We start from the raw sequence: 26,109 nt of genomic DNA on the forward strand, positions 1-26,109 counted from the left end.
GCACCGCTCTCATCTCCAGGACATTAATGTGCAAGTGGTACTCGAAGGGTTGCCATGTGCCCTGGACTGTCCTGCCCTGACAATGGCCCCCCCCCCCACCCGATCAGGGAGGCGTCTGTTGTCACGGTGGCAACTGGGGGGGGGGGGCAACCGGTCTGCCTTGAAGCACCTGAAGTGAGTTCATCCACCAAGGTAAGTGTCGTTTGCAAGACTGAGTGATGAGAATATTGTGCGACATGGGAAGCTGCTGAAAGGACCATTGGGGAAAAAGCATCCACTGTAGTATCCGCATATGAAAACGAGCTAGGGGGAGCAAGGTGATTGTTGCAGCCATCAGACCAAGCATTTTCAATACAAACCTGGCTTGGACCCTGTCCTCCTGTAGCAGGACCTGAACATGACTGCGAATGTAGTATACTCTTTGCGTAGGAAGTTTTGCTGACAACTCTACCGTGTTTAACACGGCGCCCATGAAGGTAATATGCTGACAAGGTGACAAGGCAGATTTTTCTAAATTGAGAGAGATGCCTAGCGCCTTGCAGGTTTGTACAGCGTTATCCCTGGCTTGAAGCAGCTGGTGCCTGGTGGTGGCAGTAAGGAGCCAGTCGTCTAAATATGGAAACGCCTGGAATCCTCGAAGTCTCAGGTGAGCCGCAACCACTGCCATGCATTTGATAAACACCCTGGGAGCTGTGGTAAGGCCAAACGGCAGGGCTCTGTATTGGTAGTGACGGACTCCCAGCCGGAAGTGGAGAAACCTCCTGTAGCGCCTGTTCATTTTGATATGGTAGTACGCATCCTGAAGGTCTACAGAGCACATCCAATTGTCCTGACCCAAAAAGGGAAGAATTGACAGTAGCGTGACCATCTGGAATTTTGTTTTTCGAACAGATTTGTTCAGTCTGCTGAGATCCAAAATAGGTCTCCAGTCCCATCTTTTTTGGTACCAAAAAGAATTTGGAGTAGATTCCGGATCCTTGTTGTTCTGCCAGGACTGGTTGGATGGCTCTTTTTAAAAGCAGCTTTGAAATTTCTAGTGCTGCTTGGTCTCTCAGACCGGGTGGAACGTCTGGAAGAGGTCCTTTTGATGTGGGGTGTGGATAAAGGGGATTTTGTAGCCCTCGTATATGATCGTCCGTACCCATCTGTCCTGCGTAAGGGAGCACCAGGCTTCTGGGTACAGCAAAAGTCTTCCCCAGACTGCCTCCTAAGGTGGACAGTCTGGCAGCTCAGGGGTGCTGAAAGGGTTTGTCAGAGAAAGATTCTCTGCTACCCTGATTCTGCGGACCCCCCCCCCTGCCCCTAGGGCAGTTGTTCCCTCCTCTGCCTCTAGAGGGAAGCTCACCACGTGCATCCGGCAGAACTCCCTGAGGTTTGCGGAACCACATTTTCTTGCCCTTTTGACCCTTAGGATACGGTCTAGAAGGGGCGGAAAAAACGGACTCCCACGGCAGAGAGTCTTGCCTTCCTGTTCGCATCTGGTTAAGGTATCCTTCACTTGAGGTCCAAAAAGAGCAGAACCATCAAAGGGGGTGTTAGTGAATAACACCTTGAAGGGGTCAGCAAAATTGCAGAGCCGCACCCAGGCGTGTCTCCTTAGAGCCACACCTGTACCTGCGGCTCTACTCGCTCCATCGGCTGCATAAGAAATGAGCCGCATGGAAGAGTTAACGATGGAGTTCAAGGTCCCTAGCTGGGAGTTGATCTTTTCCTAAGACCCCACAGCTGCTGGGTCCTGCAATGTTTCACCCAGTTCCTTGAGAAGATCCCTCTGAAGTAGGGTGAAATGGCATAAAAAATTCAGCGACCGCATAGCAAAGGTCGCTGAGGAAAACATCCGCTTGCCGTACCTATCCATAGTCCTAGAGTCCTTATTAGGAGGATGGACAGGTACTGAAGGGTCAGCCAACTCCTTAGTGGCTGCTGCCACCACCATGGCATCCACGGGGACACCCTTGGAGAGAAACTGCTAATCTGTGGGAGCAGTAATAAATTTAGTGGACCTCCAGGGAGTTGGTTCCATAGTATCCGGAGCCGTCCACGCCTTTGAGCCACCACCTCCATAACTGGGTTGAAAGGCGGGGGACACCTAGGAGGTGGAAGGGCGAGAACTGAAGGCAACCAAGTACACCAACTTGTCCTCGGATGGGTTAAGGGCAGACCAGTTCCCCCTCTGAGGATCTCTATGTCAGAAAAGGAGACATCCTCAGAGGGGGACCTTGGGGACCCCTCCAAATCTTCCAGGTTTGTGTCAGATGTCACTGACTTAGGAGAGTCAACATGTTTCCTCTTGCATGTCCTCTTCCGAGGGGGCTCCCCCGCAGCGTCAGGGGAGGCCTCGGAAGAGGAAGAAAGGCCCAATGGGGCAGCCTGGAGCATCGGATCTCCTCGCTTGGGGTCGGGAGGGTAGGCAGGGGCCAAAGCAGGCACCGTAGAGGCAGGGGCCGAGGAGGTAGACCATGGTGCCAGTATTGCAGTCAGCACGCTCATCACCTCAAAGGCGCCCCTGTCAGGCAGGGAAGGACGACCCAACTCAGAAGAGATGAGAACTCCCCCCGGCACCGAGAGGGACGGCTCAGGCAGATGTCTGGGCCGAACTCACCTGCGCAAAGGCTCCGAGAGGGAGAGCAGGGTCCGACGCCACTCGCCCCCTCAGAGCTGACTAGGGAGTCTCTGCACCCAGATCCCTCCAAGGACGGAGCCAAGGATGGGACCGGAGCCGAAGGAACCGACAAGGGGATTGGTTCTGATGCCCCCACAGTACTCACCTAGACTACCTCCGGCTCTGAACTCAGAGTAGTCGGAGGAGGAACTTGAGCGGGTGTAGGGGTAGCCCCTGTCCGTTGAGACGGGCTATGTAGCAACTGGGCCAGTGCCTGCGACTTTAAAAGCCGGCTGACTACCCCCTCGAGGTCATGGTCCGAAAGCTGGAAGACCTAGAGGAATGAGATCTATGGCTCTGCTCCAACAAGAGTGGAGACTTCGGAGCCAATCTAACCGACTCAAGAGACGGGAGACCTGGAGCGCTTTCTGCTCGGGGACAGCTCCGACACTAAAGTTGGAGCCGACTGAGGTCTAGATGCCTCGGTTCCGGCCGGGACAGACGAGGCAGCAAGAGCACTGCTCAGTGCCGGCTCCGAACATGGAGCAGACAATTTGTCAGGCTTTGAAGGTTTCCCAGCCATAGTCTTAGCCGGAGAACCTTCAGGCTTTAACAAGCCTCTAAGAATGAGTTTGTTTCTGCGCTCCTGCAGGACTCTAGGGCTAAAAGCGTAGCAGATGGAACAAGAGTCCTGCAGGTGCAGAGGGCCCAAACAATACACACAAGAAGTGTGACAGTCTGTCAGACATCTTCAGACAGCACGAGTCACACTTCTTGAAACCCGATACAGTACGGTTTTGTACCTACCATAAATGTAGATGTCCGATAGGTATGCATCTGCAGTCATAACATATGGGTTGTCCTGCCTCAGGCAGCCCTTCGGTCGGCCGGATTCCGAAGTCTGAGTCTGGCCTCTGCTGATGTCGCACTTCACCCGACGTCATAGCTCCTGGGGTATAAAGGCATCAGCCGACGCCATTTTCCTCAGTGTTTCTTGCCCCAGATGCCAGGTGCCCTCTAGGAAGGCTAAATTTGAATAAAAGTAGAAATTCCAAACAGTAGAAAACAAAAAGTATATATACATACAAATACACCATAATAGATTCCCCCAGCTAGCTAAGAGAGGGGTAAGTACCCTAGGAATACCACAAAGGGGAAGGAGGGTGGGTAATCCTGACTGCAGATGCATACCCATCTGACATCTACATTTATGGTAGGTACAAAACTGTACTATGTCCTTCAAGGATGCATCTGCAGTCATAACATATGGGTAGAATACCATAGCCAAACTGGGGGAGGAGGCACTAAGATAATGATGGTGTAGTTAAGATCCCTTGTAAAACTGCAGTTGCAAAACCTGCTCGGGATCTGGAGTATAAAAGAAGATTGTAATGCTTGGCAAATGTATGCACGGAGCTCCAAGTAGCAGCTTCTAAAATGTCTTTGGTAGCCACTCCTCGTAGGAAAACTGTAGTGGTGGCTGTAGCTCCTGTGGAGTGAGGCCTGATATTTTCAGGAGTTCTTTCCATGAAAAGAGTAACAGAATCAAATACAATTTCCTATCCATTTTGAAATTGTCTATTTGGAAATTGCTATTCCTTGCACTCCTGTTGCATATGCTACCAGAAGCTGGTCAGTTTTTCTGTTGGTCTTAGTTCTGTCCAGATAGTAGCGCAGTTGTCTGTGTACATCCAAGGTGTGCAGTAGTTTTTCCCCCGTTCTGTGGGTTAGGGAAGAACGTAGGTAAATGAATAGCTTGGTTCAAGGATACTCTGGATACCACCTTTGGCATGAAAGTAGGATTGGTTCTCAGAGACACTCTGTCCTGGTGAAAGATAAGGAAAGGCTGCACTGCCATTAAGGCCTGTAACTCTGATACCCTTCTTGCTGAAGTGATTGCTAGAAGGAAGGCAGTTTTCCAAGATAAGAACTGTAAGTCTGCCGATCCTGCTGGTTCAAAAGGGGGAAGTGTCATTTTTTCCAGCACAAAATTGAGATCCCATGCAGGCAGGGGTGGTTTATTTGGAGGTTTTACATTTTTGATCCCTCTTAGAAATTGTCTGAGGAGAGGTTGAGAGAAGATAGGAGGATCCATGTTGTACTCTGCTGAGATTGCTGAAGCATGAATCTTAATGGAAGAATAGGACAGGCCATTGTGAAACAGTTCTGCTAAGTATTCTAGGATGTGTGCTAGGTTTGCCAGTGTGACATCCGTTCCCTTTGATGCACTCCAAATGAGGAATCTCTTCCATTTGGCTGAGTATGTTTTCCTTGTGGAGGGTCTGCGAGCCTCCAGGATAATGTCCTTGACCCTCTGAGATAAAACAGGTTGGTTTTGCTTTATGCAATTTTCCAGGCAGTTAGCTGCAGTGTTTTCAAGTTTGGATGCAGGGTTTTGTAGTTCTGTTAGAAGTAAAGGCCATAGAGGTAGAGGCCATGAGTTAGTCCGAGACATGCTTCTCAGTAGCGGGTACCAATGCTGCCTTGGCCAGTCGGGAGCAATCAGAATTACCTTTGGCTGTTCCTCCCTGATCTTCAGTAGAACTTTGTACATCAATGGGAGAGGTGGAAAAGCATAAACTGTCAGGTCCTTCCAGCTGAAAGAGAGGGAGTCCACCCTCCAGGCTTGTGGGTGGTATTCTCTTGAGCAGAGTTTCTTCAGTTGGTGGTTGAGTGGGGAGGCGAACAGGTCTATCTCTGGCATTCCCCATGTCTTTGTTATGGTTTTGAAGATATCTGGATGCAGCATCCATTCGTGAGCATCCGTGGTAGTTCTGCTTAATCTGTCTGCTAGTGAATTTTCTTTTCCTGATACTAATCTGGCCTGCAATTGAATGTTGAGATTCAGGCCTAGGTTCCACAGATCCATTGCCATCCGGCATAGAGGGTAGGAATGCATGCCTCCCTGTTTGTTGATGTACCACATGACTGTGGTATTGTCCGTCCTTATCAGCAGGTGTCCTTGCTGGAGGAATGTTTTGAATGCCTCGATTGCATGCTTCACTGCCAGCATCTCCTTTAGATTTATGTGTAGATTCAGCTGGTCTTGGGACCATAGGCCTTGGATGCACTTGTCTTCCATGTGTGCCCCCCCAGCCTAGGTCTGAGGCGTCCGTGGTGATGGTCTGCCTTGGTTGTGGTTTGTGGAAAGGCAGCCCTCTGTTGGTCTGGCAGGCCTGAGCCCACCACAGGAATTCTTGTTTCAGGCATGGAATGATTGGTATCATGGTTTCTAGACTGTGTCTGTGTTGAGACCATACATTCCTTAGGTACCATTGTAACTTTCTCATATGCAGTCTGGCATGTGGGATTAAGATTATGCAGGATGCCATGTAACCCAGGGCCTGCAGGACTTTCCTTGCAGTAAGCTGAGTTTGTCTTGTTTGTCGGAGGCATGCTTTCGGCCGAAAGAACAGAGGACTCTGTTTCAGCCGAAACAGAGACACTCGCGGTAGGCCTAACCGTAGTTTCAGCCAAAACCGCGGGCCGCGAGTGTCTGTCCTTTTCCTTGCGTTTTTTGGCTAAATGTGTAGTCCGAGTCTGACGGCATTTTATATGCAAAAGCGGGACCAAAAAACTCTTCAGCAAACTCCGACCGACGTCTAAGTGTCCGTCGGTTGAAGGAAGCACAGGCTAAACAAGTTGATAGGTCGTGGTCTGGGCCTAAGCAAGGAAGGCAGTAAGAGTGGAAATCCTTATGAGGTATTTGTTTCCCACAAGTTAAACAATTATTTACTTTGACATCGGCTGAGGCAAGAAAGAGTCCCCAACGGGGTACTTAGCTTTTTTAGAAGTCTTTGGTAGCTGAAATCTCTGGATCTGACCGACCGGCACTTGAACAGCTTCTGCTTCGGGCACCGCGTGGCAAGAAAGACTGAGGAAAATGGCATTGGCTGATGCCTTTATACCGCAGGAGCTATGACGTCGGGTGAAGTGCGACATCAGCAGAGGCCAGACCCAGACTTTGGAATCCAGCCGACCGAAGGGCTGCCTGAGGCAGGACAACCCATATGTTATGACTGCAGATGCATCCTTGAAGGACATCTTAGTATCCTTAGACATACTACTGTAAAAATACAAGATACACTAAATTATAACAATTTACTATAAGCAGAAAAGGGGGGGGGGGGGGACTACCGCTAATCAGAGGGACAGAATTCCACACAGAACCACCAAGGGATATCTGTACTAAGGCGAGGGTCAGAGGCCCAAACCACCTTAAGGGAGATTAGCAACTAAAAAAAAGGGAAAGACTAGTCGCTAACTTCACTAATACTAAAGGGACAAAAGAGGATAAAAGACTGACTAAAAAACGACCTCAAAAGTTAATAAAAATATATGACCTGGAGCCACTGAAAACGCAACCTCATAGCTGAAGCGGCAAACTAGATCTGGGTGTATTTCGCCTAGCATTATGGGACATAGGATAGCCTCGAGCCGGTAAATATAGCTCACGAGCTTTAGTATTCGGCCAAGTTGGAGCAGAGGTTTGGCTCTGAACCCATCCAGCAAGAATGAAGGCGAGATGGACAACTTAACATCCCTTTTTACAAACGCCAGATGTTTTAGAAGAATGTCCTTGTTTTCTGCCTGAATTCGACAACTGTCCAGGTATGGATAAATCTGAATATTTCTTTGCCTGCAAAATGCAATTACTGGTGCCAAGCACGTTGTGAAGACCTTGGGCGCAGTAGACAAGCCAAAGGGCAATGCAGAGAACTGGTAATGCAAGTAGCCTGCTTTGAAGCGGAGGTATCTTCTGCAAGATTCCCCGACTGGGATATGCAGGTAAGCCTCTTAAGTCTAGTTACCAACCAGGAATCCTTGCCTAGCATAGGTAGTAAATGAGTCAGCATCTTGAATTTTGGAATGTGCAGAAATTTATTTAGAATGGATAAGTCCAGAATTGGACACCATGATTTGTCTTTTCTGTGTACCAGGAAAATTCTTTAATAGAAACCTTCTCCCTTTTCTGATACTGGTTGGATAGCCCCCATATTCACGAGGGACAACTTGTTTCTGGGCCTCTTGCCCACTGATTTGGAGGCAGATCTGGCCATCCATTTGGGATTGGCAATGTGTGGAAATGAAATCTGTATCCCTGGGATACTATATTTAAATCCCATTTGTCCTAGGTAATCAGATGCCAGTTTTGTGCATTAAGTGCCAGTTTTCCCCCTAAAGGGGTGGCCAAAAGATAAGTGCTTGGTGATTGCAGTGGAAGTCATTGAGACTGCTTACCATTGGGAGGTGCCTTGTTGCTTCCAGATTTGGAGGTGGAGGCACCCCGTTGCTTTGTTCTAAAGGTTCCTTGCGACTGAAACCTGGAGCTTTTGGAATGTCTGGGTTTGACCTGAGCTGCTCTAGTGGGTACTGGAAAGGACCACTTCTTAGTAGGCCAGTGCCTACTAAACCTGGGTGGCTGCACTTGTAAGAAATATTTCAGTCTTACCAACAGACTGTACTGTTGTAAAGGAGCATCCAACAATTTTGCTTTAACACGGTCAGGCAGACTTTGCTCCTTGAGCCAGGCATGCCTTCTTATCAGAGATCCCGTTACAGCAGCCCTGCAAGAGGCCTCCAAGGAATCAAAATGACATTGCAAAGTATGTTTTCCAACTTGTTCAGCTGAATGTAATAAATCCTGAAACTGTTTTCCACACAGTCAAAAATCATTTTCTGTTTAAGTAAACCCATGACATGCTGTTGATATTTAAGATTAAGAAATTAACAGTTTAAAGGTTGCAGACGTGTAAAACCTTCTTACCCCATCTATCCAGCGCCCTGGAATCAGGAGGAGTAGGATTTTTAGCAGTAGAGGCCTTAACGCCCTTGGGACTCCGAGAAATGGTTTCAGGGACAGCAGTAGGGTTTTTGAAAAGGAATTTGTGGGAGTCAGGAACCCTGTAGTATCCGTCTGGCTTACTAGGAGCCGGAGGCAGGGAATCAGGAGTCATACTAGATTCTGAGAAATCAACAATGTCTAGAACAGGAGGTATAGACAAAGGCCTATGCTGAGGAAGAAAATCCCCAAGTCTCTTTTTAGATTCAGAGAAATCCTGACTCTCCCAGTGAAAGTGTTCCCTTAAGGTATGCAAAGTTTCTCCAAAAGAGAAATCCTCAGGTGGAGAAGCAGAAGGGATGGAGTTTTCTGCATCAGAGTCCTCATAAGTGGGTATAGATAATTTCTGATCAGAAGACAGAAACCTGATCTGAAGATTCATAGTCAGTGCATTGCCTAGGCATCTCAGCAGGAGAGGTATGGGTACCCCTGATCAAGATAATTAAATCTTCAGCCATTTTGATCATTTGTTTTTAGGTACTGGTGCCTGTACACGTGGACCGAGCGTTGAAGTAGTTTTTGAACTTAGTTTTGAAGATGGCGTCTGTTTAAAATACAAATCTTTAGGCCTGAAAAACACCCTCAGAAGCTGATGCCTGCTCAGCTGCTCCAGACCCATCTAAGGTGGAGACATCCGCGGGTTCAATACTTAAAGTATCTCGTGGCATACCAGACTCCAAATGGGTCTCAGTAGAGGCCTGCAAATCAAAAGTAGCGGGATCAGGGGCTGCGAAAGCACCTCAGTGCCGGTGACCAGCTTAGAAGCCTAGTCGGTTTTGGACTGCAGTCTTTCTTTGCATTGTTTAGGTATTCTGGTAGTTGAATTGCTAACAGACGACATGTCTGGATAGTTAAATCTTGACCCAAAATATTTAGAAGCAAAAATATACAGACATTTAATTGTGCGTGGATTAAATTTAGCACAAAACCAACAGCAAGGCACATTGTGGTCAGGGCCTAGGCAAGGAATACAGTACAAATGAAACTTCTTGAGGTATTTGCTTCCCACAAGTAATACAATTATTAACTTTTACTGACATCGGTAAAGAGCAAGAAAAAGTTTCTCCAACGGGGTACTTAGCTTTTAGTTGAATACTTCGGTTCTGAAAATCGAAAACGAAAATTTCAGGAGTCTGACAACCAGCACTTGCCATGTGGTGCCCGAAGCAGAAGCAGTTAGCAAGAAAGACTGATGTAATGGCATCGGCTACATGTGTTGTACCCCTGATGACCTGACATGGAAGAAGGGACAGCAACCGACGCAGGACCCAAGACTTTGTTAATCAGGCTGACAGAGGGCAACCTGCCAGCAGATTACCCAAATGTAATGACTGCAACAGTGAAACACGATCAAATATGCACATTTGTTTGAAAATCTGGGAAAAAAAATACAGGAAGTTGTATAGTCTGATATTTGTCTCAGATATTACTATTAGTAAAAAATAGAAGTTATGTTCTTACCATAACGTTCCATGTTAGTTTTCTTCTCGCCTTCTTTCTTGCTGGATGAGTTCGGAGCCAACCTCGGCTCTGACTCGGCCACTCTAAAAGCTCGAGAGTTGGTTCCAACGGCTCGAGGCTCCCCTTATATCCCACAATGCTAGGCGGTATTACCTCAGATCCCGTTTGTAAGCTATGCCCAGCCAAAAATAACTCCAGAACCACTGGAAAAGAAAAAGAACCCACCTCTACAAAAGGAAGGGAAGAAGGTGACCTGAAAACCTGAAGGAATACATGCACAGAATAGCATATACTTATGTACAATAGAGGTGGTAGAAAGAGAGGTCACAATCAAACTCCTCTAGGTCTGTCCAGGCTAGGGGGAAGGAGAAGAAAGAAGGCGAGAAGAAGACAACTAACATGGAACGTTATGGTAAGAACATAACTTCTATATGTTAAGTTGTCAATCTCGCCTTCATTCTTGCTGGATGGGACCGCGTCCCTAGCACCTTGTCCCGGGTGGCCTATCGGAACAGACTCTTGAGAACAGTGGAACCAAAGTTAGCTCTATGTCTAGAAGCTAAATCCAACTTGTAATGAGAAATGAAAGTGTGAGGAGTAGCCCAAGTAGCCGCTGCACAAATGGTGTCAATAGGCAGCCTGTCTTGGAAGGCAATAGAAGTAGCCAAAGCTCTGGTGGAGTGAGCCTTAGGTTTGTTAGGCAGCTTTTGGTGTCTAATTTCATAAACAAGGGAAATCAGAGATGTTAGCCATCTGGATAGTGATACCTTGGAAACAGAAAGTCCCTTTCTGCCTTCTGCATAAGAGACAAACAACTGGTCAGTTTTTCTGAATTGTTTGGTCCTATCCAAATAGTACCTTAACTGACGAACATCTAGCCAATGCAATTTTTGTTCAGACCTGTTAGAATATTCTGGAAAAAACACAGGGAGGTCAATGCTTTGATTTAGGTTAGACGCAGAGGCTACTTTAGGTAAAAAGGACGGGTTGGTTCGTAAGGATACCCTGTCTTTATGGAACAACAGATATGGTGGTCGACAGCTAAGTGCATGAAGTTCTGAAACCCTTCTAGCTGAAGTAACAGCTACCAGAAAGAGAGTCTTCCATGATAGCAATTTTAATGAACAGGAAGCTGCAGGTTCGAAAGGGGGAAGAATCAAAGAAGTGAGAACTAAATTAAGGTCCCAAGAAGGAGGAGGATTTCTTATAGGAGGTCTGAGTAGAAAAACTCCCTTCAAAAAGGCTTTGCAAAAGCTTGTGAGACATGATGGCAGAATCTGAAATGCCCACATGAAAGTTAGATATAGCTGCCAATTGGACTTTAAGAGTAGAAGAAGATGAACCCGCGTGAAAGAGTTCAGCTAGAAAATCAAGAACTATTTGGATGGGAGCAGTGAAAGGATCTAAGTCCCTTCCTTGAGCCCAATAGGCAAAACGTTTCCATTTACTAAGATAAATCTTTTGAGTGGAAGATTTATGGGAAGCTATTAAAATATCTCGAACAGTGTGAGATATTTGAGGAAGCCTGGCTAAGGTAGGAATTGGAGGAACCAAGCAGTGAGGTTCAATGATGTTAGGGAGCGATGAAACTGACCCGACTGATGGATCAAAAGATCTGGAACTAGGTCCAGATGCCAAGGTTGCTCCAACAGAAATTGATGTAGAAAGGGGAACCAAACCTGTCGAGGCCAGTAAGGAGCAATGAGGATCAAGGAGGCCTTCTGAGCGATAGCTTTCTGCATCACTTGAGAGATTAGTGGGAAGGGAGGAAATGCATACAGAAGTCCCCGGGGCCAAACTTGGACTAGAGCGTCTCTGCTGGGCTGACCTGGTAGAGGGAATAGGGTGAAATAATCTCTGCACATGCTGTTTTGGGGAGTAGCAAAAAGATCGCAGCAAGGCTGACCCCACTTGAGAAAAATTTCTCACAATAGAATCTTTCAGCGACCACTCGTGAGGCATGAGGATAGCTCTGCTCAACTTGTCCGCGATTTGATTGGACTTCCCAGGGATGTGCGTTGCTATCAGAAACCGCTGAGAAGAAATCGCCCATTGCCACAGTCTGAGTGCTTCTCGACATACGGGATAGGACCGGGTTCCGCCTTGTTTGTTGATATACCACACTACAGACATATTGTCTGTCTGGATTGCTATCGTTCCCAAGGGAAGAGAGTCTTGAAGGGCTTGCAACGCTAAAAGCACTGCTCTCATCTCTAGAACATTTATGTGCAAGTGGCATTCGTCTGGTTGCCATGTGCCCTGGACAGTTCTGCCCTGATAATGCCCCCACCCGATCAGGGAGGCGTCCGTTGTCAGAGTAGCAACCGGAGGGGGAGGAACAAAGGGTCTTCCCAAGAAGAGCTGAGGGGAAGACATCCACCACTGAAGATGATTCCTGCATGTTTGCGTAATCATAATGGTGTGGGACATCGGAAGTTGCTGGTATGACCATTGTGTGAAGAGCATCCATTGAAGGAGTCTCATGTGGAATCTGGCCAATGGAAGCAGAGGTATGGCAGCCGCCATAATCCCCAATACTTTCAGAACTAACCTAGCTTTGACTCTGTTGCTGCTGAAGAGGAGCGAGACCAGTTTGTGTATGTCTGTTATTCTCTGATCTGTTAGCCTCGCAGACATGTTGACTGTCTAGATTTGCGCCTATGAAGGTAATAACACGACAAGGCGACAAAACAGACTTTTCGCAATTTATAGAAATGCCTAAGTTTTGACAAATGCGAAAGGTGTAGTCCCTGGCCATTAGAAGAAGATGCTTGGTGGGAGCTGTGAGGAGCCAGTCGTCCAAATATGGAAACACCTGGAATCCCTGACGTCTCAGGTGAGAAGCTACCACTGCCATGCATTTGGTAAACACCCGGGGGGGCTGTGGTGAGACCAAAGGGCAGGGCTCTGAATTGAAAATGACTGGTTCCCAGCCTGAAGCGGAGGAATCTTCTGGAGCGTCTGTTCATTTTTATATGATAGTACGCATCCTGAAGGTCTGTAGAGCACATCCAGTTTTCCTTTCCCAATAGGGGAAGAATGGACTGTAGCGTGACCATCCGAAATCTTGTTTTCTTGACTGACTTGTTAAAGATACTGAGATCCAAAATTGGTCTCCAGTCCCCTGTTTTCTTTGGAACTGAAAAGAACCTGGAGTAGATTCCGGATCCTTGCTGGTCTGCTGGAACTGGCTGAATTGCTCTTTTTGCCAGCAGCTTTGAAATTTCCAAAGCTGCCAGATCCCTTTGAGCAGGTGGAACATCTGGAAGGGATTTTTTTGATGGGTTTGGAATGCGAACGAAGGGAATGGAATAGCCTTCGGAAATGGACTGTACCCATTTGTCTTGAGTTAGGGATAGCCAGGCTTCTGGGTACAGTGACAATCTTCCCCCGACTGCCTCCGAAGGTGGACAGTCGGGCAACACCTCAGGGATGCTGAAAAGGCTCATCGGAAAAGGTTTCTCGATTGCCTTGGTTCTGCGGACCCCCTCTGCCTCTAGGGCGACGTCTACCATTATTGTTCCCTCCTCTGCCTCTGGAGGGGAACCGACTGTGCGTCAGGCAAATTCCCTTGAGATTGTTTGCGGAACCACATTTTCCCACTTCTCTGGCCTTTGGGGTAAGGTCTAGAAGGAGTAGAAAAACGCACTCCGATGGCAGATAGGGTTTTGCCATCCGTCTCGCACCTAATCAAGGTTTCTTTCACCTGAGGACCAAAAAGAGATGATCCATCAAACGGGGAATTGGTGAAAGACGTTTTAAAGGGGTCCGCAAAATTGCATAGTCGCATCCAGGCATGCCGATGTAAGGCGACACCTGTCCCTGCGGCTCTGCTCGCTCCATCAGCCGCATACAAAGGAGGCGCATGGAGGAGTTAGCTATAGAATTCAGGGTAGCCAGCTGAGTGTTCATCTTGTCCTGGAAACCCGCAGCTGTAGGATCCTTCAACATGTCACTCGCTTCTTTGATCAAGTCTCTTTGAAGACGAGTAAAATGGCATAGGTAATTCAGCGAACGCATTGCAAAGGTCGCTGATGAGAACATCCGCTTCCCGTACCTGTCCATAGACCTAGATTCCTTGTTAGGTGGATGGACAGGCACTGAAGGATCAGCTAGTTCCTTCTTAGTGGCAGCAGCAACCACCATGGCATCCACAGAAACTCCCTTGGTCAAAAATTGTTTATCTGTTGGTGCCGTGATAAATTTTGAGGGTCTCCTGGGAGTGGGGTCCACTGAATCAGGAGCCGTCCATGCCTTTTTTGCTACCACCTGCATGAGGGGGTCAAAGGGGGGAGACACCCAGGAGGTGGAAGGGCGAGAGCCAAACGCCTCAAGATACACAGATTCATCCTCCGAGGTGTTGAGGGCTGGCCAATTTCCCCTCTGTTTGAGGATTTCTAGAATGTCTGCAAAGGAGACATCTTCAGAAGGGGAACGGGGGGAACCCTCGGAATCCTCTAAATCTGTGTCAGAGGTGACGGACTCAGGTGAGTCTATGTGTTTCCTCTTACACTTTCTCTTCCGAGGGGGCTCTTCTGCCAATTCAGGAGAGGCCTCGGAAGAGGATGAGATCCCCACAGGGGATTCCTGAGGAGCTGGCTCTCTGCGGTCTGGGATGAGGGAGTGAGTAGACTTGACCTGAGGCACCGAAGAGGGAGGGGCGGATGGAGCCGACTGTGGAGTTGAACCACGTTCCAACACACTCCGCATGACCTTGAACGCACCCCTGTCAGGCAGAGCCAGAGGTCCCCGCTCCGAGAAGCTGAAAACCTTCCTCGGCACCGACAGTGATGGCTCCGAGGCCGATGTCGGAGCCGAACTCACCAGCGCCGAAGCACCGAGAGGGAGAGCGGGGTCGGACAAGGGTCCGATGCCACTCACCCCCTCGGAGCCGACGAGGGAAGTCCGGCGCAGAGATTCTTCCAAGGAAGAAAACGGAGCCGATGACGGAGCCGAAGACATTTGTATCTGTTCCGACACTACCACAGTCTCGGTTCCGAAACGCCCCGGCTCCGAGCTCAAAGGAGTCGAAGGAGGAACGTAATGAGGAACAGGGTCAGGCATCGACTGATGAGTCGGGCTCTGAAGCATTTGGGCCAGTGCCTCGGACTCAAGTCGACTCACTACCCTCTGAAGGTCATGGTCCGAAAGCCTCGATGACCTAGAGGAGTGAGATCTATGGCTCCGTTCAGACAGCAAGGGAGATGCTGGAGCCGAATGAACGAAGCCAAGGGACGGTGACCTGGACCTCTTTCTAGATGTCTGTTCCGAAGGTTTAGTCGGAGCAGACACAGGAATTTCCAATACCTCGGCTCCAGCCGGAGCAGAGGAAACCACAGAAGCTGCAGTCTGAGACTCATCGGCTCCAGCCGGAGCCGATGTAGAAGGAGGTTTCGAAGCCTTAGGCCTCGACTCAGAAGCTGGAGCCGAGGACCTAGAAGCCTTAGAGGGTTTGCCCGAAGTAGCAGTAAGGGAACCCTCAGGCTTAAGTAAACCTCTCAATATAAGTTTATTTTTTCTTTCCTGCAGGACTCTGGGGCTGAAGCCATGGCATACAGCACAAGAGTCCTGCAGGTGTAAAGGTCCCAGGCAGTAAACACAAGAAGTGTGACCGTCTGTCAGACATTTTCTGACAGCAAGAGTCACACTTCTTGAAGCCTGAGACCTTTGAATCCTTGGACATCAAGGACCGAAAGTGTAACCTCCACACAGAACACACACACACCGATTACACTATAAACAAAATTACCTAGATTAAACTAATCAAATTTAGTTAGTTAACTTAGATATAAAAATATCCCTAACAAAAACACAAACATTCCACTTAGGGATAGCAGGGCCCGAAGGCCTAAGGGAAGAACTTATAAGTTCTTGAGGGAAAAAAAGATGGGAATAATGGAAGAAAGGGATGAAATACCCTAAACTAAGGGAAATATGAAAAACTAAGTTAAGAAAAGGGGATTTAACTAGTTTAAATAGACAGATTAAACAACTGACCTGAGCCGGTAGAAAAACACCTCGATCGCTGTAGCGGCAAACGAGATCTGAGGTAATACCGCCTAGCATTGTGGGATATAAGGGGAGCCTCGAGCCGGTGGAACCAACTCTCGAGCTTTTAGAGTGGCCGAGTCGGAGCCGAGGTCGGCTCCGAACCCATCCAGCAAGAATGAAGGCGAGATTGACAACTTAACATGGATGGATTTGTTCAAAGACACCCTGTCCTTATGAAAGATTAGGCAAGGAGGCTTGCAAGATAACGCCTGTAACTTAGGTATTCTCCTAGCAGAAGTAACAGCAACCAAAAATGTGGTTCTCCGGATACATACTTCTAATCACAAATTGCAGATGGTTCAAATGGGGAAGGTAAAGAATAAGACTTAACAGAAACTACTCAGTAAAGAATTTGAAAAAGAGAAACACACTGATGAGAAATGGCTAGCTCGAGAGTTGTCAGGAGGACTGCATCTGGCACTTCAAGTGGCAAAGATCAGAGGTAATTGAGAGGAGCATTCTGGGTAGAGCTAAGCTAGACTCTTTTTGGAAGGTGTGAGCTGGAGTAACAGAAGAGTCTGTTCCGAGACATGGAACAGAGCCCACAAGTCAAGGATTAAGTGAAAAATGACAGTGTTTTTGCAGGGGACAAGCCCAATTGCACATCCACACACCACCTGCCTATTATACAGGTCAACTCAGATCACTCCACAATGGGGAAGGGAAATACCAGACAAAAAACACAGCTTTCAGAGAAGTTGGTTCAATACCCCAACTCCAGCTTCAGTTTTGATAATTTGCCCATTTGATCTTCTGTTAGGGACCCTTCTTTTCACAGCCGCCATTCCATTAAATTTGTAACGCTTGCTTGCCTGGAGTTACTTTACTTTTATAAAATCAGGAATTAGGGATGAAACCTTTGACAAAACTTGAAGTCTTGGAAAAAAAAATAAATAAATAAATCACCCCTTGATTCAGTGTTCCTCATTTTTCAGGACCTCAGGAACAGGATTTCCAAATCCAGCCTCCCTATCAAGGGAATTCAAAGTTTCAGCTTTGACATCTTCAGTCAGATCTTAATACAACTATGCAAATATTCTCATAAAATGATCCAGAAGCTGCTGCTCTGGAAGATGCATCTTCAAAAAAAAAATGTTTGGCTTCTTGAGAAACAGAACCAATAACAGCATTTAAAAGAGGATTCACCCTCCAATGAAGGAAAATTGGCAACAATATTCAACATTCAAAAGAACCAATCACAAGTGAACATGAAGCTTGGCAACTAAAATTCTAAAAAGAGTGGTAGAGAAATACACTTCCTAAATCTATCAAATGCATTCCCATAATTCTCAGAGGGATCGTTAAACATTTAGCTGTAGAACTTGACAAGGAAATAACTGCAGAATAGGATATGGAATTAGAAAAGAAGAATTCAGAAGACTGAAGTTATGCAGTGTATTTTAGTGGTTACGGTCTGACAATCAGGCATGTTGCAAGCTGTAATAAAAACTGTCTTCAAAGTTGGAGGAATAGGATTAGCTGGACAGGCTGAGGTAATTCCAACTGTAGTAAGTCAAACCAAGAAAATGGAAGGTCATTTTTCACTCACTAAAAATTGATATATTCTTGATACAGTTGCAGAACATGAAAATTCTTCCAAGGGAATATGAAAAATGAATGAATGCTCTCATGTGTCAGTCTGCTGTCTGAGGAGAAATAACTGAATTTGTTCCCTCCAATTCTATTCCCTGTTCACCTTATTGGGAATCTTCAGTTACTGACTACCCCCCCCTTACCAGTATAACCACAACAAGCCTGTACTCTAGCACTGAGCGAAGCTCAATAAACCTTCCTTATTTAGAATATAGACAGGGGAAGATGCCCCCGTTTTTTTTTGTAAGAAATCCAGAGAGACTCCTTAAGAGACATCACCCCAGGGAACATTCATCTTGGTCTGGGCCAAGCAGAGAAGCATTATTCATTCTTTCCTCCAGGACTGCAGAGTGTGGTTCTCCCATGCCGATACAGGACATGTCTAACCCCTGGTACTTGATGGCCGAAGGACCTGCACACCAGAGTAATCAGATGGAGAGGAGTGTTCTGAGGAACCTGAAATGGACACTGCAGGGTCATTTATCTTTGGCTGAGGCAATGACGCAGCCTGCTGATTTGGCAACTGCTTTACATTTTTTTTCGTGTCTCTGGTGGAAGAACCAAGGAACCAGTAAGCTGTTCCACGGTTTAGATGAGAAGGAAGCCTGAAATGCAATAAGCCATGTCAGCAATAGTCATTGAAATTATAAAATAGTGTTTACTGTGACAAGTACAACAAATACTTGCAGCAGTCAAAAATAACTTGGAATCAAAAATAAAACAAAACAGTAAAAACAGTAAGACCTCTGCTTCAACTGACAAATGTCTTTAGTTATAAAACACATTAAAGCTTAACAAGCACTTTTTTTCTTCAAACACTAGCACACTTTTAGTTGTATTTAAATGTAGAAGTCCCCCTCCCCAAAAGGAACTCCCTCATCCAGAAAAGTGTGTGCAGAACATTGATCCTCAAAAGCCACAAAAAGTAATGTTTTTCAGGTGAAGGAAACTTCTGAAGGGCTTGGCGCCCAGATCTCGGGTTCTTTTTGCTCTCCCAATGGTCTGGACAAGTGGAATGTATCCCAAGGTTTTGGGAGTTGCCAATCTTCTATCCTACACAGCCTATAATCCATAAAGCTTAGACTATTGCAGCAGTAATTTAAAATGATCACTACCAAGAACCCTATTTTAGGTCCAGGATTGAAATGCAAGCCATATTTAAGGGACGGCCTTAGTGTAGCATTCGCATATTACTGCACGCCACACCTGAACCACAAAGCAAGTTCCTCTTCATTCTGCTACAAGAGCTTATGGGGAAAAACTTGATAACCACAAGGTTATTGGCCTGCACAGCTTTTTCATGTTCTCTAGGCACTAATAAACTTCTCGTCAAGACTTGGCGCATTTCATATGCCAAGTCCTTCTGAAAATACTCCAGAGGTATTTAACAATTCACTGCCTGAAAATAAAGTGATAGATATAGATACGCAGTTTAATTGTTTGCACTAGATTCTGTATGCCTTTGAGATGAGCAGTTCACATATGTTTTCGCAATGCTGCAACAGAGTTAATCTTCTGAGTCTATAGCAAAACCCAACACTCCCCCCAAGAGTCCAACATCCATGAAAAATCTACATTGGGATAGGGGGCTACCATTTCTAGTTTCTTCCATGCAACTCTGGAGTCACCTCTTAAGATGTCCACCAAAAGGACAACCACCCAGAAAAAAATACAGGGTTTACCTGTAGGACTATTGCAACCTCTATAGGAGAGGGTACTGTTATAGTAGCTCAACCTCCTTATTGCTACACTAGCTGCAATTATTACCAGAACTTGGCATATCACTATACTTGTTCTTAGATTTATATGGAAAGAGTTTAACTGCCTTCCCGTTTTTATCAGGGTTATCTAGTTGTCTGGAAGCAAGAGCTCTACCACAGAAAAAAATCACAGCGCACATGCATCTGCTTCACTCATGCCAATTAGACTGCTTTTCCACCTCATCTGCAAAACTGCTCCTCCACCTTCCTTCCTCTACAGTAGTTTGGAGGAATACAGCCTTAACACTTAATCCAGGATGCATGCAAAGCCAGATCATAAGCGACAAAAGGAGAAAGTCTGACTATGTTTTGCTGGATAGAGACTACAGCTTTGTTATGCTCACAGCTGTTAAATGAAACTGGAAAACACCAAGCCATCCTGTAGAAACGACTGAGATGATTCTAATGAATCTATGATTGATCCAACCCTGCACAGTTAAAGAAAGCTGCAGAATGTTCAAAGTAAAAGAAGCACATTAAAATCACTTCAGTCAAAAATATACATAAACAGGTTGCAAAAAAGAATACTGTGTACTTACAACTGCCTCTCAAGGCTTTTTCATTCTTTATTTACGACGTTCACGAATCATTCCAGAAAATAAAAAGAAAGTCGTCATTAATGAAGTGAATTCTAGTGGGGGAAAACAAAACTCAGTTTAACAACATATAAACATTATCTGAAAAACGTTTAAGTACTGAAAGTTGTCTTTTCCTCTTCAAACAGGAAAAGCAAGACCTTCAACATCCCGTAAAAATAAAAGTTTAAAAAAAAAAAGTATCCAAGCCAAAGTACAAGTCCCGAAAGCAAACTAGAGCCAAACTAATCAGTTAACTTACATAATGTGGTACTGTAATACACAACTTAACAAAACAGTACAAATATAAAGAATGTTCTGTGTGAAACGTCACAGACAAAGTACACATTTGTGTCTTTGTTCATGGACTATCTTCTATCCTGAGGTTTTGTACTTAGAATACATTTTCCTCCGGATAGTTCACAGGATACCCTACTCAAGCTACTATCAATGCAGCTGAGAAGACAGACAAGAAAGACTTTCTGAAGGGTAAAGTCTGTGAATGACCAACTCCTCATTAATTTTCAGTGTCAAACTACTCTGACACAAGGATTTCAGTAGTACTACAAAACTGACCGATCAAGATCAAAAACCTCATTTGCAGCAGCGCAGCACAAAAGGACTGAAGGCCTCAAATCTGAATGTTCAAAAAACTGCGTTAACTCTAATGATGAAGCTGGCTTTTTGGTTGTTATGCAATGGGTACTTAAAGAAAAAAGTGGCAAGTACAATTACCTCATTGGTGTCCAGTCTGTCTCAGTCTGCACTTTTCAACTCCACTTTTATGGGCAAATAAAGCCACACTTCAGGCAGGCTTTGGCTGGAGTGAAACATGGTCAGTACATACATGTTTCATTACTTGGGGATGAAACCAATTACTATATGTAACAAGTACAATTTATATTGTACTATCAGAATATACATTGTATTCACTGCAGTACTTTCATTTTTAGCACAGCGTTTAAAAAAGTCAATAAAACAGAAGATGGATTGTGTCTGCTTCCACGAATGCTGAAAAAATCCAGTTTGATATACAAAAGCCACGCGTTGAATCTTACAACAGCAAAATGCTGCTACACACTTGGACAAGCTGTAGTGGAGGGTATGTGCATGTTAGTCAACCTTCGATATAAATGTAAAGCTCAATTATCTAACTGCCAATTCAAATGTAAAATTAATGCTCACAGCTGAAAAAAGAAACCCATCCTTCCCCAAGTTGCTGTGGGAAACTGTCTTGTTAGAACCTGCCATCTAAATAACTAGAGGTGAAGAGGAAAAAAAAAAAATTCATATTCATTCAATGGCAAAGCATAAACTTTCCGGAAGCACCAGCAATTAAACTGCAGACAGCAGGAATACATGAAGCAAAGCCCATTAACACATGAAATAAGCAAGAGAATGGGAGCATTCAATGCTCTGCTCACAGAAACTTTAATGGGAGATCGGACAATTTAAGCTTGTGACTGGTGTATCCTTTGCTGTTTCAGCCACACTGCAATACCAGTGGTCCTGAACAGGACAAGAAATACAGAAAGTAGCTGCATCTCTTGTTTATCCCCTTGATTAGCAAGATGATCCTGATGCAATTACAATATGAAAAGATAAGTTAGTGCAACTTTCAAGTAAATAAATTCCAGATTTTTTTTTCCATGAGAAACTGGTTTCAAGCTTGACAAATACTGTTCCACTCCAGAAAAGATGACATTAAAATACACAAAAAAATATAAAACTTTAGAGGCAGTAATGCAATTACCACAAAAAACAGTAACAAGATTTCAAAACTGAATACACTGTCTGGCTCACCTAAATGTAGTTGACTGAAACTGGAAGTCTTGCTCTTAACCTTGCTGAAGCCCCTTCAAAGGGCATTGGAAACACAATGTGTAAAGCCACATTAAGACATCTGAAAACACCCCCTGTGTTGCAGAACAGTCTCAGACAAAATCATTCTAAACCCTGGGGTTCATCTAGACCGTGACTGTTTTATCTACAGCCATTACTGCCTGGAAACCAAGGAGGCAACTGTCACCACACAAAACTGTTTTTAATACCAATGAAGAACACTGCAGGTACTTCTATGAACCCATCTCATAAGCAATTTGATGCATATGGAGAAGGCAAAAATTATCAAAGGCTTCAAGGCTTCTTAAACACTTCTCTGTACCTAATCTTTATCCTACAGCAAGTCAAATACAGGCCATTTAAGAACCTCTCACCATTAACGGTTTTCCCTGGAGACCCGAGCACAAGAAGCCACTCTGCCACCATAATAAAGTCAACCTTACAAGACACGTGACATCTTCATATCTGTCTGCAAAAGATAACTCCCTCCCCAAATAAAACTGCATCCCTCAGTATGCATACTTTGAAGAAACTGCTGACCATACAGGCAGTTGTAAGCCCAAAAGTGGAATCTAGAGTCTTCAGCTCCATGAAGGTGGAAAAGGTTTTAAGCCCATTTATCAAACTTTGCTCCTCTATTGGCATTTAAGAACCCATGAACTTCTGCTCAAAAGAAACTATACCCAAATCATACATCTTCAATAAGTCCAGTGGCAATTTCAGGATTTAAATAAACCAGTGCCACAGTGACAGGTCAAGAATACAAAGATGCTATGAATTTCAACCCTCTCTCAGCCTAGTATCAACCTATGAACATAGTTTAGCTATCTGCCCTGGGGCATTTAAAAGCTTAGCCAGAGTGTGTTTTGGCTTTCGCCACCCTTTTAGATTAGTAGACTGCGCCTTTGAATATTAGGTCACAGAAAATAGCCCTTTTAAGGTTAGTTTACTGTGCCTCTGTCTAGCAGGGACACAGAAAAGATCCCCGGGGTAAACTTACGATTTCCCATCCACTCGTCAAGATCTCTCTTGAAGAGGGTCACTGAGGGGCTCTGCCTAACTTGGACTGAGATTTTGTTCCAGAGTGAGGGGAGCCACTGGGATATGAATCTGTCCCTCCAGCATGTCCTATTTATTTCTGTGCTGAGGTTTAAGTCCCTGGAGCATGTAGCTCTAAGGGATTTGGATTTCCTAAGGTGGAGCATGTCCATTAATTCTGGGTTGGACATGGCTTTATACGTCAGGCACAGATTGCCTCAGAGTAGGCGGTAAGCAACTTAGTAGAGCTGGAGTTTTAGCTGAACTGCATAGGGCATCTGTTTGAGTCCCTTGATCCTCTTGGTGAGGTACTTTTGGGGTCTTTCCAGTTGCTACAGGTGTCTGGTAAGGTACATCCCGAATGGGCCATTGTATTCAATTATGAGACTGATGAGTAGAGGGGCACAATGAGCTCTCTTGATCTACATGTGAAACCTTTCGTGATGAGGTGGGCTATATAGGTCTAACCACTTTGGCAACGTGATTGTCAAAGGAGAGATTACTATCTACTTGGGTCCCCAAATCCCCAATTACTTCTTCCGTACTTCATGGGATTACCACCTAGGTGGTAATTTGTGGGTACTGTTTTTCCCAAAGGGGATGACTATGCATTTTTTGGCATTTAGCTTTAGGCCATGGCTCTGGCACCAGTTATCCGTCCCTGTGAGACCGTTTTGGAGGATGCTTGTGTCAGCCGGAGAGTCGATTATGGCACCCAGTTTGCAGTCATCTGCAGACTTGGTCAGCCATAGTGCTCCCGTGTTAGTCTGTACCTCATTAGTAAATTCCAGAGACAACTGGATCCAAAAACACTAAGGGATTTCTTCCAATAGTTATTTCCCCACAAAGGTTCTTCAGACGCCAAATCCTCTTGTCTCAAGACAGTTCTATCGTCACTAAAAAGTAAAAGAAGGGGGTCCTACTTTTAAACTTTCTGCTGTAGACAAGAAAATGTTTTTCTTATTAGATGCCACTCTGCTAACAACTATCATGCTTCAAGAACACAGTCTGAACTATGTAAACAATGTTCTTTTGAAAAGAAACAAAAAAGCATTATATCCAGAAAAATGTGGCCAATGAAGATACTTAACAAAAAATTAGGTTTTCTGAAACCACAACATTAACTTGCACAGCCTTCTTTCCAGTCCATATTTTCAAGAAAATCAAAAAATTAGCTGCCCTTTCAAAAAAGCTAGTAAAGTAAAAACACAGCAGTATTCTTTTATCTGAAAGAGAAAGCATTCATAGAAAACAAAAATGAAACTAAAGCTACATACTCTGTTCACTTAACTTGTAATGCCTTCTGCAATATTAACTTGGGATTTTCTCTGACATCCCCACCTTACAACTCAGGTTTTCGTACTCTGCAACCAACAGCTGTATCACGTGTGCATCTCATCACATGCTATAGTAAAACCCACAGCCAGCCTCTGAACCCACCAAGTTCAATCCTTATGCACCAAAGTGCAGAGACACAGAAAACACACATTCACACAGATGTGCAAGACAAGACATATGCAATTCACAGGTGTGCACACATCCAATGCTTGGGAACTCCATGTATACCTATATTTTAGCTTCACTGAGGAGAATCCAAACTAGTCAGTCACACGAACAAACAGGAGGCAAAAGCACTCGCTGCACATCATCTCTTCACACACTAAATGAAGCATGCACTCACTGGACTTGAGGACTTCTGGCTGTTCACCATTATGGATTTAAAAAAGAAACTCCCACAGAGTCCAGTGAAATACCCAAATGAGTCCTGGAGCACCAATCTATCCAATAAGTCCATCGCCTGGAATCATACAAAGAAGAAATATCTGCAAGTATTAGCCACTGATCATCCAGTACTTTTACTTTTTCTGGTGGGGGGCACTAAAGTTATTGTAAAGTATAACCTGGTGTCAGCAGATTACTGGTGGTGTAGTACTTTCTACCCTTGCGTTTCTAGGTTGCTGATTTTTTTTGGGGGGAGGGGAGTGGGGCTTGCTTCTTTTGTCTTAGCCTGGAAAGAAATGGACAGGTGAAGAATATGACATTTTTATCCCACTGAAAGATCCCTTCAGAGAGGTAAACAGGAAGTAAATGGGGGCATGTTTGCTGCAATCTTCACAGCACAACCAGGTGAGAATGTGTACAAGGAAGGGTTATAAAAGGGTCTTACTTTCCTCCTTCCTACTCACTCAGCATGAGTTTTGTAATGCAGAAAGCACCCCTCTTTATATACTCCAGACCAAATTTAAAAAAATATGCATTTCAACAACTGGACTGCTGCAATACTTCTTACCCATGCAAAGAGAAGCGAGGCAGTTGCAGTTACAGTGGCAGTAGCCTGGAGAAGTTATCATAACACATCCTGCAATACTGTAGTGGAAAGCCTACTCTTTTTGCACTTACAATCCACCGTACAGTAGTTTCAACAATGGCCCAAGTAAGTTTCAAATACTCTAGATTTATTTTTTTTAAACGGAAAAGCTATGTAAATGTAACTATCATTGTATTATGGTTACAAGGAAAAATAATTTTAAGGAAGTAAACCCACTATTTACAAAGACAAATTTTACAATGGCTTGCCTTGCTTACCTGACAAAAGATGATCAATCTGCCTGCAGTCCTTGAATTTAACACTTCTGCTTATCTACAGTCATCAATTCAATACCTCCAGATTTGTTTCAGGGCTTATGATAAATGATGGCAAGATGGATTTGATTCAATACAGCTTCTGAAAAAATATTTTCACATAAAAGGTGGCACTGGTTTTAAGACTGGGTCTTCCACAGACAGGGTAAATGTTCAGCAGACACCCAAGAATCACAGCTCTGGGTAGTAATTACCAAGAAAATGGTGTTCCACAATAAAACCGTAATGACCACTGAGATGGCAAGTTCAAAGGGAGTCAAAATGTTTTTTCAGCAGACAACTAAGAATCACAGCTCTGGGTAGTAATTACCAAGAAAATGGTGTTCCACAATAAAACCGTAATGACCACTGAGATGGCAAGTTCAAAGGGAGTCAAAATGTTTTTCCACCAAACAAAGTCACAAGGAGGAGGTAAAACAGAATTGCTTTCAAAAACTGAAAGCAGACTACTCAAAGAAGCACACCATGGAGATACACAATGCAACAAATGTTTACAAGACTTTATCATGACTCCATTAAGTTAACCAGTAGAGCAGCAGTCTCACTGCCAACCTACATGAATAACACTGCATCAACCACACAATCCTACCCCATCCCCCCACTGTGGTCCTTGCACTGCTAATCAAACATGGTCCCAGTTGGGGCTTTATCTCTATGCTACAGGACTGACATTGGCTTTATCCCTCAATAAAAAGGCCTGGT

General features: G+C 45.0%; 1 protein-coding gene across 1 annotated transcript in view; it reads right to left on the reverse strand.

Moving 5' to 3' along the window:
* LOC122796295 overlaps positions 1-26,109 on the reverse strand; it is a gene marked incomplete in the record, with an annotated part of 1,783,369 nt that overhangs the window by 1,492,269 nt on the left and 264,991 nt on the right. Inside the window, 1 exon segment of the mRNA XM_044064662.1 lies at positions 19,849-19,873. Within this exon segment, the coding sequence (XP_043920597.1) occupies positions 19,849-19,873 (25 nt within the window).

The sequence above is a fragment of the Protopterus annectens genome, chromosome 3.part0 (assembly GCF_019279795.1).
Source record: "Protopterus annectens isolate FY-2018-M chromosome 3.part0, PAN1.0, whole genome shotgun sequence".
Lineage (NCBI taxonomy): Eukaryota > Metazoa > Chordata > Ceratodontiformes > Protopteridae > Protopterus > Protopterus annectens.